Genomic DNA, 13,202 nt, shown 5'->3' with positions numbered 1-13,202 from the left:
TTTTGTTGTTGGTCGTCCTGGAGATGTGAAGTTTCATATTACATGTGCACTAAGGGGAGGATCACAGATGGAGACTCGCAGCTAGCGCAAACTCCCCAGTGCAGAGCTCCCGAAACCAACACTTGTTACAAGCTCATTGTGTAACTCTTGATTGTGCATAAAGTTTCTTCTCTATTTTTATTAGACCTCTTTCCACGCAGCCTGGGTCAGTGTTGAGGGAGCTCCCTTCCCTTTATCTGCCTGTATATTAAAGTGACTTGCTTTTCTGCAGGCTACTGAATTCTTTATTAGCTCCCAGTAAAAAATCTACAGCTATTCTGTAAAGAAGCCAATGATAAGGAATGAGAGCTCTCAGCGGCTCTTGGACTTAAAATATGTGGAAACATTTGAACTCCTACGCTTTTCTCAGCGGGTCTCCTCAGAAAGACAAAATAACTTTGGATTTTTCAGTACGTCTTATTCCCATTAAAGTCAGTGTTCTAAATAGTCTTAAATTGAATTTGTGGACAGTGACTGTTGGTTGGCTTTTCTGTAAACAGGTTATATCTTATCACCTCAGGCTGCTTTAAGCAGGAGTGGGTATCTGATGGCCTCTGGGAACACCTAATTAAATAATCATAGTATCATATCATATAATCAAAGAGTTGGAAGGGACCCTGAGGATCATCTAGTCCAACCCTCTGCAATGCAGGAATATGCAGGTGTCCTGGACGGAGATCAAATATGCAACCGTGGCATTATCAGCACCATACTCTAACCAACTGAGCTAACACATTTTTTCTGAATGAAGGTTAGGGTTAGGGAAGGAGGAGCTGGGCTAAGAGACATTGGGTTGCGCCCAACAAAGTTGTCCTGTTAGTGCAAGAACTTTTGCCTGTGCAAGAAGACTTCCTCACCCCCTCACCCCAAATCTGCTCCATGGGGTTTGGGAAAGAAACCCCAGAACAGATTGTGCAGGGGGAGGAAGAGAAGAGAGAGTTGTGTTGTGCAGACGAAAGTCCTTGTGCTAAGGGAAGACTTCGCTGGATTACAACTCAATATGCCAGAAGCTACGTACAGCTTTGCTTGCCCCTGAAAGAACCAGGGGCAGGAAGACTCCATGGAAGCTGAGACAGCTGCTTGAAGGTGCTTGGGAGGGGATGAAATCCTGACATTCTCCCCAGAGTTTTCCTGGTCTGTTGACTGAGTTTCACTTAAGCACTTCCAAAGGGATTATGTTGGTTAAGCCCTATGTGCTTGTCTCTGCTGCAGGTGAAGGAAACCTGCATGTTCAGTCTCCATAAAGGAAATTTGGGAGTGTAATCTTCTGCTATTTTTCTGCAGGTGCAGAGTGCCTACCATCTCCTACCCTGTCTTCTTCTAGTTAAGAGATTGTTCTCCTTTATGTCATGAGCAAAAGCTCTGGATTTCCCAATATGCTAAGTCAGAACAATGATGCAATCTAGCCAAGTGACCAGACAGTAATCCTGGCAGACCAGCATTTTCCTATCATCTCTGGCAGAGATCTTTTCATTAAGGAGTCTGTTTAAGATATACCCTTTGCCTTCAACACCAGTTAGAAACATTAAATATCCTTTGACTCGCCAGTAGGTTTTTTTGCCACTACAGTATGGGTTTTTGGAGGAGCTGTTCTTCTGCAAGCAGTGTTGGGGGAATGGAAGAATGAGTATTCATTTTGTGTGTGCGTTCCTGTTAACTGAAACACACAAATTATCCTCCTAGCATGACGGAATTATATTTTGCCTTTCTTGTGTTCTGAAAAACAAAGGATTGACTTGCCAAAGACCCTTGGCATTTCCAGCTGGATAGAGTTAGCAAGATTTTGGAGGGGCATGGGGGGGGGTTGGAATTACACACGATAGCCTTTCAGAGGTTGTGAAAAGAGTGCTTTCTTTAGGCTCAAGAGTCGACATGAGTCTGTGCCATTTTGCAAGGTTTATAAAGATAGCTTTGTCGCATCTCTCTCGCTTCCCCACTCTGTTTCTCCATGCAGCGGCTGACACTGGCTCAGCTCTCTCTCTACCTGAGGTGGGGTACCATCCCTTCCCGTTTTAGCACAGTGAGTTCTTAGTTTTGCCTGGTGGTGTCTCAAAAGCTACTAGTTCCAGGAAACTTCTGTTTGACACCTTTGCCAGGATGGTAGGAAACATTTCACATGCTTATTTTAAATACCACAAAAGTGCTTTGCTGGGATTCTAAACTTCACTGGGATTCAGTGTTGCTCCCACCCCCCACCCAAGCTTGTGTTCAAATGGCGGGGGGGGGGGAATGTTAGTTTTTAAACTGCTATGAGCATTTGGACTTCCATTTAGTTGTAGCCTATTAAAAAACATACATACATGGGGTCATTTATAGCTTTGGAGCTTTTCCTTCAGATATGAAAAAAGAATGCAAATGGACCTTGGTGAATATGTTTTCCCATCAATATTGTGCATTTTCATTGTACAATGAAGATTCCAACAAGAGTGGAAAGCTTGGCCAATTGCTTTTCTTTATTAGTGATGTGTCTTCACTATGCTATAGATGAACTTTAGGATGTACATAAATGGGCACTATTGGAAGCTGTGGTGGCAAGAAGGAGCATTTTGAAGCAGTGCTTTGATGAGCTGGGCCCCAAATATTTTGGATCGTATCCAACCAAGTCATACTGTTCATGCAAGAACTTCTGCTTGCACAACAGAACTTTTCCTCCTCCTCCTCCCATGTTTTGAGGGTTCTCCCAACTCTCCAGAGCATATTTGGGAGCCTTGGGAGCATGCAAAGAGAGGGAGGGAAATTCTGTTGTGCATGCAGAAGTTTTTGCTAAAATTCTGGGTCAACTTTGTTTTATAAAACCCTTTTCCAGAGGAATACTATTGCCCAAGCAACATAAGAGCTGCTTCATGCTGCAAGGAGTTCAATGCATTTTCAGCCACTTGTTTGTTACCCTCACATGAAGATCGTGACGTGTGAATCACAATATTTGTCTGCTTGAGTGTGTACCTGTCTTTGACTATGTTTGCAACTGGTTGTGTGGAAGGCAGTATAAAGCAGCCCTGAAACAAAGTTTTCTTTGTAGCTCTTTTAAATATTACTGGCATTTTGGAGCGTCATAACTGCTAACATACATTCTGTTTAAAAGCAAGTAGGAGAGACTGTCAAGAAACCATTTGTGGCCACCAAGCCATGTGCTTGAATATTCTAAAATTAAAAACCAGCAAATTCCAGATTCAGGTAACCTAGAAACTTTGCTTTCTGAATTATTCCCATTGTGGCAGTGTGCCTTGATTGTGAGGTTATTTTTAATTTGATCACCATTATAACACCTCTCTAGGCTAGGGTTACCAGACGTCCCTGGTTTCCGGGGACAGTCCCCGGATTTGCAAATCTGTCCCCAGACAAATTCCATCCCCGGAATGTCCCCGGGAAATGTGGCTGCGGCAGCCTCAGCAGCCTGGAGCCAGCTTGGTAGTGCAGTTGGCTCTGGCTGGCTTCAGGAGCTGCCCGCTGCTGTGGCACCCACCATTTTTCTTCTCAGTAAGTCCCCATATGATGTGTCTTGGCCGGAGTTTGCCTATGCCTGATTTAGAGCAAAGTCTCTTTGCTGCCCCTTTCCCTCGAAATATTATTCTGTCTTTGCCTCTTAGTTGTCGTCATGCCGCTATAGCCAACTATTTTGGAGATGCCGTCCCCCAGTGCAATAAGTGCTGTGATTATTGTAAGAATCCAGCAGCAGTGAAAAAGCACGTAGAGGCACTTGAACACACCGGCAGCGGCTGGAATAGAACCTGCATTGGACCCTCTGCTTCCTCTTGGAATGCCTTTGACCCAGACCTGTACGAAGGAGGCAGAAGAGGCATGGGTGGCTTCAGCAGGTATGGGTTTGCTTCTGACTCCAGTAGAAGTGAGTTCTGTTAACAATAATAATGATTTCTCCTCTTTTCTCCCCTATGGCGGCTTCAGTTGTTTTGGGACTAGTAGTTTCCTCATACTTGAAGTCCCGAATCCCTCCCCGCTGCATACAAACTAAGCCAAATGCCGTGACCTCAGCAGCCACTGTGACTTCATGAATCAGCCAGAGGAATAGATAACTCCTTGAAGTGTAATTGAGCCTGGGAGTTGATAGCTGGATTTAGTAGAACCAACAGAAAATAGGTTTAAAAGAAAACGCTGGTTAAAAATGTGGCATAAATGCCTTTATGTCGTGATGCAGCCGGGGGTTAACAAATATTGTTGTTCTTACTGGCCAGCCAACAATTTGTTGTTGCAGGCTCACCCTCAAGTGGCAAGGTCTTGTATCTGACCTCATGTTTTCTCTCCAAATGGAGCCAGGAGGAAATCTCCTCTTTCTCCAGCAATGAAGTTGGAGAAGGAGGTCAAAAAGCAGTTGATGGCTGAAGGATTGGCAGCAGGGAGAGGGGAGGTGCGACAACAGAGCCTTCCTCTTCCTATGGGCTTGATGGAAGAGCAAGCCAAATCACTCGTGCCTCTCCTGGCAAGCACAGAGCCAGAACACATCCAAGGCTTCGGCTGAATATTAGGGCTGGAAGGAAGTAGGGTTCATCCATTCTGTTCTTTAGCACTAGGTTTGGGGGAAGCCTCAGACTTGTCTCGCTTATCAAAGCCCAGCTCTCATCTCATCATAGTCAGGGAGATTTTCAGTGAGACTGCTTGAGTCAGTAAAAGTGTGAAACTTAGACCTTGGTGTTTTCAGCTGTTCCTCCCTGTTCTGTATTGATACAACAGAGAGCAGTAGCTTCTGGCAAAATGTTGTGCTTTCTAATCCCTCTTAAAGGAGGGATGGGAGCACCCCGGGAAGAGAAAGAGAAAGATTGCCCATGCTGTAAGAAGCAGGTCACTGTCCTCTTTAGCTTCCAAGTGCCCCAGACATTCATCTCTTGCCCTGTTGCCTCTGATTATCCTCCGGAAAGTGCTCACAGCAGCATGACTGGGGTTTTTTCATAAGAATTTGACTAGTGATCGTAAGCAAATGACTCACTGATTTCAATGGGAAAGTTAAGTGTATGTTTAGCACCATTCTCCCATTGCGAACAACAAGATCTGAAAGTGCTTAATTTTGGCTAGGTTGGCCTTTGTTCAGTTTCGTGACCTGCGTTTTGTTCTGGTATGCAGCAGAAAGATTAAAACCAAATGTTGTTTTTTTTAAAATAATTTTTATTAACTGGCCAATCACATCAAATTAAATCACATCATATAAATTCCGAATTACAAAGCCAAATTTTTAAATTTTGTTGGGGGAACCCATACTTCAAGATCCAAAGGGGAATTCAAATCATCTTCTTGTTACTGCGTTAATGTCCAAATCAGTCCCAATCAGTCCAAACAAAGTTCATAATTCTATCCAGTCTTATCTTGGTGTTGCCACATCATATCTTGTTCGTATAATTTCTCTTTTTCCTTTACGATCTCTTCTGTTAGTCTCCTTAAGCCGAGATTAAAACCAAATGTTAAGTTGCTGTTTTCCTTTTACTTCCCGGTTAAATGAAATAGTTTGCACTATATATTTTCTCTTTTGTTATCCCCTGATCATTGCATGCGGTTAACATCTGTACTTCTTATGAAACAAAGATAAACCAGCCATATATTTCACCTTTTGTAATTTAATTTTCCGCTCTACTTGACTTGCATATTTTGCATAAACTCATCTGTAAATTTATTCTTTTTATGCAGGGTGGTCTTTAAAGGAAAGTGATCGCTTTTAAGTAGTTAAAAGCTTCGGAACTTTAAAAGTGACTTATTATTTAACACATATGTTTCTGATGCTAACAATTCATAAATGAACCAGCTTCAGTCTAGAGAGGGTTTGCATGAGTGGAAAAACACTTGTGCCCTGTCACATTCCTCTGATTTCCCTGTCACATTGTAGCTCTTCTGACCCTTCTCATGCCAGACCAGAGAGGGTCTTCTGGCCTCCAGGAGCAAATTCTGGGGGGCACAGGGGACAGTAGTGGGGAGCTGGGAAGACCCTGTTGCCCAAGTGAGTTCAACTCAATCTTCTCTGAATTCAACCGATAAAACACATGGCAAGAGGAACATAGAGGTCTGTGTTGGTTTTGAGGAAATGATTGGTTCTGGATTGATTTATTTGAGAGAAAACCTGGAAATGTGACAGTCTCACCCTGGAATGAAATCTGACTGGGACTCAGGCCCACAATCCTCTGGGATATTGTGATGTATTTGCTAGATCAAATTTCCTTGATGCCAGTATAATGTTTGAAGTAATTCTGGTCAACCTTCCTGTTCAGTTTCCAACTGTTTCCGGGTTATTGTTCAGATATGATGAAGACAGCGGGAGTGTGGCTGAAACGAATGAGGACCATCAGAAAAGTGAATGGAACAACTTTTATAAGAGGCAGATGAGTCTGCGCAAGGTAAGTTGGTAACTTCCTTGCAGGAGACGGGTACTATCTTGACGGGTGGGAAAAGAGTAGGTAACAGCGCAGTCCTATATGTGCTTACTCAGAAGTAAGCCTCACTGAGTTCAGCGTGACTTATTCACAGGTAAAAGGGTACAGTGGTACCTCGGGTTACATACGCTTCAGGTTACATACGCTTCAGGTTACAGACGCCGCTAACCCAGAAATAGTACCTCAGGTTAAGAACTTTGCTTCAGGATGAGAACAGAAATTGTGCTCCGACAGCACAGCAGCAGCGGGAGGCCCCATTAGCTAAAGTGGTGCTTCAGGTTAAGATCATTTTCAGGTTAAGAACAGACCTCCAGAACGAATTAAGTACGTAACCAGAGGTACCACTGTATAGGATTGCAGCCTAAGTGTTACCATGAGGTCTTTATTGTGTTCTTATGTTAATATGTGAGAAATCATTCACACATTAAAGAACTTACCTTGCTCTGACATTTCTTTGTTAGTTAGAGAATAGTACCTTTTTCTTTCAATTTTTATGATGCTTTACCACAGGGTGCTTAATGAGGAGAGCTCTTAAAGTGGCCTTTTTGTGCACATCTCTCTGTGTGCTTTCTTTCTGTCTCCAAGCATTTTCTTGGTTGAATTCACCACCCCTTCCTATGTGACTAGAATGCAGTCCCATTCAGTCTTGAAACCAAACCCCATCTGTGCAGAATAGGGACTTTGGGATGGAAAGTGGATGGCTTTTCTTGGTGTCTGATTTTCACACAGAAAAAAAGAACTCCTGGGCTAAATTACTGCCTAAATGAAGGGTCCTTCTAAGACTTAACTAGTAACTCTAATGCTATTTTTAAAAGCCAACCATTCCTTGTTATGCATTGCAGCTGCAAATTATAAAATGACATTTTTAAATACAAGAAAATGTAAAATTGCACTATATTGTAGAAGAAAACATAGAGATGAGGCACTTAATAGAGGCAACTCTAATTATTTGCTCAAACCAGCTTGGAAGAAAATGAATGACCCAATGTTTTATCCCATGGATCATTTTGTTTCTGCTTTTATGTCTTCAAAATGCAAGGTGCATACAGTATATGTGTGCAGTCCATCCATGCAATCAATATATGTGCACACATACACATACAGACTTACACACCCATCCTCTCATGCTGCCCCACATATTTTTTGCTTTATTCCCTTTTGATTAGTCCATTTGTTAAAATAAGGTAGCAATTTTATTTATTCAGTCTACAACTATGAGAAATGTCATAAAATAAGCCATTACTATACATCTAATCTTACATCTCAAAACAGTATGAAACCACCTGCTGAATGGGGAGGTATTGTGTTTCTCCTACAATATTCAGTAAATGAATTCCACTTCTTAAAATTACCTTCCCACTGTCTTTTTTCTTGTAAATCAGGTTAATTTTGCCATTAAGGCATTGTGTTTCTCCTACAATATTCAGTAAATGAATTCCACTTCTTAAAATTACCTTCCCACTGTCTTTTTTCTTGTAAATCAGGTTAATTTTGCCATTAAGGCAAATGCCCATGTTTTATTAATCCATTCTTCTATTGTTGGCAGTCGTTATGTACTAGTTTATAATATTCGTACTGCTTTCAGTGTGTATAAGACTAAATTTATTATGTTTATTTTTTACTGTACTTTCCATATAATTCAATGAAAAAACAAAATTCCAGATCCATTGGGATAGCATTGTAATTCCTGTTATTGAGCTCTTAATATTTTTTTAGAAATGGCATTCCCACTGTATGTGGTGAAAGTCCCTCATTCCTTTTATAATGTTTCCAGTTCTTACTTAGATTGTTCCAATTCATTATCAACTCACGCCATTTAACAAAGCCTTAGCAAGCTTTGGCTCAGACTAAAAATTGTTGCGTAAATGTGGAAGGTCTTTTGTGTAAAAAAAAACTCAGATTCTAAATCTAGTCTTGTGTTCCAGCCTATACTTTTAGATACATTTTTCCTGGTTTATGTCATTGAATTTTCTCTCTTATATTTCTTTCAGGGCCAGGAACCTGAAAAAGACAACTTTGTCCCTCCAGGTAAATTTCTGCATTACTTCATAGATCAGATGCTTCAGACAAAACATTTATGGTTCTTTCTGGGGATTTTACAATGACTAAAGTTACTATTTATACAGTATAGCACTATTTGTATATGAAGCTAAAGAGCTCAGGAGTTAATGCTTGACCCAAAGTTAAGTGTGGCCCACAATGATGAGCTTATTGCCAGAAAAATTGGGCTTAAACTTGACTGTAGCAAAAGTAGTTGGAGAGATTGCTATCTGCCCAAATTAATTTCTTACTTCTGTTTCCCATTTCACATGAAAATTATGGGTGTATCAAACCCAATAGCTTCAGTTAATTTACATATTTCAGCCGGTGGCAGATGAACCGAATGGGTTGTGATGAGATGGGTTGGGTTATGACCCTCTTCACGTGATGGAGGCGGGGAAGCAAAGAATTCTGGGAAACATTTCAAGGACTTTGCTCAAGCTTTGTGGTTCCAAAAAAAAAAAAAAAAAAAGGCCACAAGAAGTGGAGGCCAGTGTTGGATCTCAAATTCCTCAGTCACTGGGTCGTTTTCAAGAAGTTCAAGATGGAGTCTCATATTTATTAATAATGGTATTGGAAATAGATACAGTCAGAAAGACTCCCACTACAGCGTATCCATTCCTTCAAAACAAACTAAGGAAAATCCCCAGAACACTAAACAGGTTCACACAGTCCATGCTAAAGGATAGAAGGAAAAAGTAGGGAAACTGTCCCCAACCTCATCTCCACTATAATTCCCCCAACCCAACAACCACTATTCCACTATGCATCCCAAAGCATCCAAGTAAGGGCCTGGCAAGCCAAAGGCCTACATCTCCTAACTGATTTTAACAAAAAAGACCTTGAGCTTGTTTGGAGGCTCTGGCAGAGGAGCGCAGCTATTGTATACCCTTCACCAAAGAATGGTGCACTCCTTCTGTATGAGATGGTTGTCGTCTTTCATTGATGCACATGGAGCAGTGAAGGAGACACCCGCCTAGCCAGCCAGATAAGCCGAATCAACCCTGGCAATCGATGGGGTGACAGATGTTGCAGCCAGATCGCCCTCACATCTGACTTTTACAAAAATGGCAACCCTAGATCAGCATGGGAAACACAGGACAAACTAGAGGACACTTAAATACCCTGGCTGAGCCATCACCAATTACATGCCAATCAAATAGAGTGCCACCTGCTCAGTAGTGGGTTTATTTAGACCTCCCTCCAATACGATTCTCACAGGGGTGTCTAAAGATTGACCAGGAATCTTATAAGGGGATAGATTAAACGTTCTCTGACTCCTTGATAGAATTTACAGTAGAAAAACACACAAAAGGCTGGTTCCAGCTCTAAATGATTACAAGGATAGCACCTGTCCTTGAAGAATACTTTAGAAAATCTGCTATCTAGGATTTTGGAGATATTAAAACATGTAATAAAAAAAAGCTTCTAAAAAGTACTATCACCACATTGGATACTTGTCTAGTTTATTATTTTAAATGGCTATATCCTTCTTGTACCCACTCATCTACTGCAAGAGGTAAGGCAACATGTCAGAAAATGTTTGTGTATCTGTCTCATTGTAGATGCTGATTGTCCCTTGAAGGATGCAGCCAGCAGAAAAATAGCTAAAATCACAGTGAAGGTAAGAAGGGGCTGTGATTACTTACACCAAGCTCCTTTCCCCTCCCCACCTGGATTACGACATGGGCGTGAGAAATAACTGGCAAGAAAATAGCACTGATGAAAATGGGGTGAAGGCATAAAAGCGTGGTGTGGTGGAATGCCTTAAGAGAAGGATAGCATCTTGATCTATATTAGATTGTAGCATAGGAATGTAACGGGGGTATATTGTCCGGTTTCAGTTGGCAGGTTTTAGGAAAGCAAATAAATTGGAGAGGATGCAGAGACAACAACAGATATTATAGAGCAGCTGGGAAAAGATTACTCATGTCCATATAGTAGTGAAAGAAGGTTTGATTATTATTATTTATTAAATTTGTATACCTCCCTACCTCTGAAGATCTCAGGGAGATTCACAACAAAAAATTACAATACAAAAAATTGATATTGAGTTTACTTTACATTATTTGTACTGTCCCAGAACTGCTAGTTAGAATAGATGATGCTTCACTTTCCTTCTGCAATCTGAAATTGGCTCTCATCTCTTATCCTTCAATTTTAGGCTAGAGAACACTGTCTGAACATGCTGAAAGAAGCACTGAGCAACAACCGGGAAGCAGCTCTAACAAGAGATGGGTAGGAAGTTATTATCTAGTCCGGGGGGAGCCCCATAGATCTCCGTAGGGCAAGCAGTGGGCATTTATGCAAGCCAGGGAATTTATGCAAGCCGGTGCATGGCACTAGGGGCTCATGTGCACGTATCTCCCATCTAGCCCTCCTTTCATGAGCTGTGCAAGCCTCCCATTCTCTCCAGTGGCTCATGTGCTTTCCATGTGCATACTTGTGCACATGCAGTGGTAGTGATGGGAAGCAAGGAAAAGAGAGCTCCTGCACATGCAGGCACTGCACCAGTGCTGGATCAACTTATATACCTTAACCTAATTTTATATGTCGCAGCCATTTGCAAAATGCAGTGTTGTGGTTTGAAATACTTTCTCAGCCACCAGTAATATTATGCTGCAGGTTCCAACGTTTTAACATCTCATTCCCTCTCACTGCTTTTGGGAGCATGAGAAACAGGTGTCTGTTGTTCTAAGGTAGTTTTTAAAAGAACAATTTTCTATCATTTTATTAGTTGTGTTCTATTAATGTGTTTCTACAGGGTGAGTCTTTTAAAAGAGGCCCCGTGGAACATGTGACATATGGAACATATACATGTTCCAAAGTTGCACTGCAAAAGGTTTTGTTTTTTTTGTTTTTGGAAGGGGGGCTATAAATAACTTCAGGTTTGTGGGGAAACTGCTTGAAACTTGTAGATCAAAACTTAAAGAAAGTTGAGCACTTCAAGTTAAATGTCATACTTTAAATTAGAATTCAAAATTGTGTACTCCTAAGGAAGACAGTAGGGACGTGGGTGGCGCTGTGGGTTAAACCACAGAGCCTAGGACTTGCCGATCAGAAGGTCGGCGGTTCGAATCACCACGACAGGGTGAGCTCCCGTTGTGTGGTCCCTGCTCTTGCCAACCTAGCAGTTCGAAAGCACATCAAGTGCAAGTAGATAAATAGGTACCGCTCCGGTGGGAAGGTAAACAGCATTTCCGTGCGCTGCTCTGGTTTGCCAGAAGCGGCTTAGTCATGCTGGCCACATGACCTTGAAGCTGTATGCTGGCTCCCTCGGCCAATAAAGCGAGATGAGCGCCGCAACCCCAGAGTCGGTCATGACTGGACCCTAATGGTCAGGGGTCCCTTTATCTTCACCTTTAAGGAAGACAATATTGTGTGCTAAAGCCAAAATAACATTTTAAAAATAATTTCTTGCAATATTTTCTGAATAGGTTGAGGTGGGTGTGCAAAAATGAATCTTAACAGCTACAACCCTGTTTTTTCTATGAAGCTTGCAATTTTCTTTAGTTCCCGCTAGAGGGTAGTAATATACTGCACAAACGTATTATTTTGAAATCACAGAGGAGGTTGTGATACTTCACTGATAACGGTAGAAATACCTTCATAATAGGGTAAAAGTAATCCAGAGGGGGGAAATATGCTCTTAGACCCCTGTCTTCTGCCCTGCCTCCCAACTGCCCACACAAACACCACATTAACCACAAGTTTCCACCAATATTTCTGCACCGAGATTTTAATTGTTAGTGTTCCAGCCTTTCTTCCATAGTAATGGACCTGACAGGTGTTGGAGAACTTCCTCTGTTATTGGAGAAATATGTCCCACTGCAATTGATCAAGCTGTCTTGTGTTTCAGCTCAGATGTTCTAGTACATGCTGTGGAAATGGAGTATGAAGCTTTCCAGGCCAGTAAAATGGCAAACCTGTACAAGGCGACTGTTTTAAAGAAGGTAAGAAATAGTTGGTAGTTTTAAGGGGCTTCATTTGATCTCCCTGATGTGTTGGTTTCTCAAATATGCAACTCTGCTAGAGAAAGTGGCTAGGTATTTTCTGTGTGTGTACTATGGAGAAAACACTGCTTACTCCATCTTTTCTCATTGCTGTCTTAGAAGAGGCTGTTTGGGCAGACCCTTAATTTCTGCAGGCTAGAACTCAACTCAAGCAAAGCTCAGATGCGTAGTTTGGAGAATATGCCAATAGTTTTGACATCATTCTGAAAGCATTTTGTTTGTTTTTCTAATGAGCAGTGGGTTTTGAAGCTATACAGTTCTGCAGGCTTCATGTAATTCTGTGTTGCTTGTCGAGAAATACAAATGGGCTCTAATTCATGGCCTGCTTTCCACTGATGGTCACTGAGGTGGTAATTCTAAACCACTTGAGTTATTGTCTTGACCTTCCAGATGTATAAATCCATACTTTGAGTGGCTTTAAGCATTACAGAAAAGTGCATTGCTCCAACTGCAATCACTTCTGTCTTGTCTTGGCAGTGCTCAGCTAACATCTGGAGCAGTTTTTTTGTACACCACTTTTCCATGTATAAGGCTAGGGTTTTTTTTTACTAAAAAATGCTAAAAAGGGGGGTAGTCTTATACATGGGGGCAATCTCCCCCCATTTTCTTAATTTTGAGTCCCCCAAAATAGGGGGTGTGTTATACACGGAGGCATGTTATACACGGGAAAATACGGTAAACAATCAGTCAACTTAGCGCCAGAGTGAAGATCTGGTTCTGGCAGCCTGGCTCTTCCATTCCC

At 41.7% G+C, this 13,202-nt stretch overlaps 1 protein-coding gene across 7 annotated transcripts in view; it reads left to right on the top strand.

The window, feature by feature from the left end:
• Positions 1–13,202, top strand: part of RECQL5 (RecQ like helicase 5) — a 48,208-nt gene that overhangs the window by 28,170 nt on the left and 6,836 nt on the right. For all 7 annotated transcript variants that reach the window (XM_079965942.1, XM_079965944.1, XM_079965943.1 and 4 more), the window contains 6 exons: positions 3,627–3,854; positions 6,275–6,371; positions 8,399–8,435; positions 10,013–10,071; positions 10,612–10,685; positions 12,307–12,400. In XM_079965942.1, coding sequence (XP_079822068.1) covers positions 3,627–3,854; positions 6,275–6,371; positions 8,399–8,435; positions 10,013–10,071; positions 10,612–10,685; positions 12,307–12,400 — 589 coding nt within the window. The remainder of the gene's footprint in view (positions 1–3,626; positions 3,855–6,274; positions 6,372–8,398; positions 8,436–10,012; positions 10,072–10,611; positions 10,686–12,306; positions 12,401–13,202) is intronic.

The sequence above is a fragment of the Podarcis cretensis genome (genome assembly GCF_951804945.1).
Source record: "Podarcis cretensis genome assembly, chromosome: 2".
In the NCBI taxonomy this organism is placed as follows: domain Eukaryota; kingdom Metazoa; phylum Chordata; class Lepidosauria; order Squamata; family Lacertidae; genus Podarcis; species Podarcis cretensis.
The sequence above is the reverse complement of the archived record's forward strand: the minus strand, read 5'-3'. Positions and strand labels throughout refer to the sequence as shown.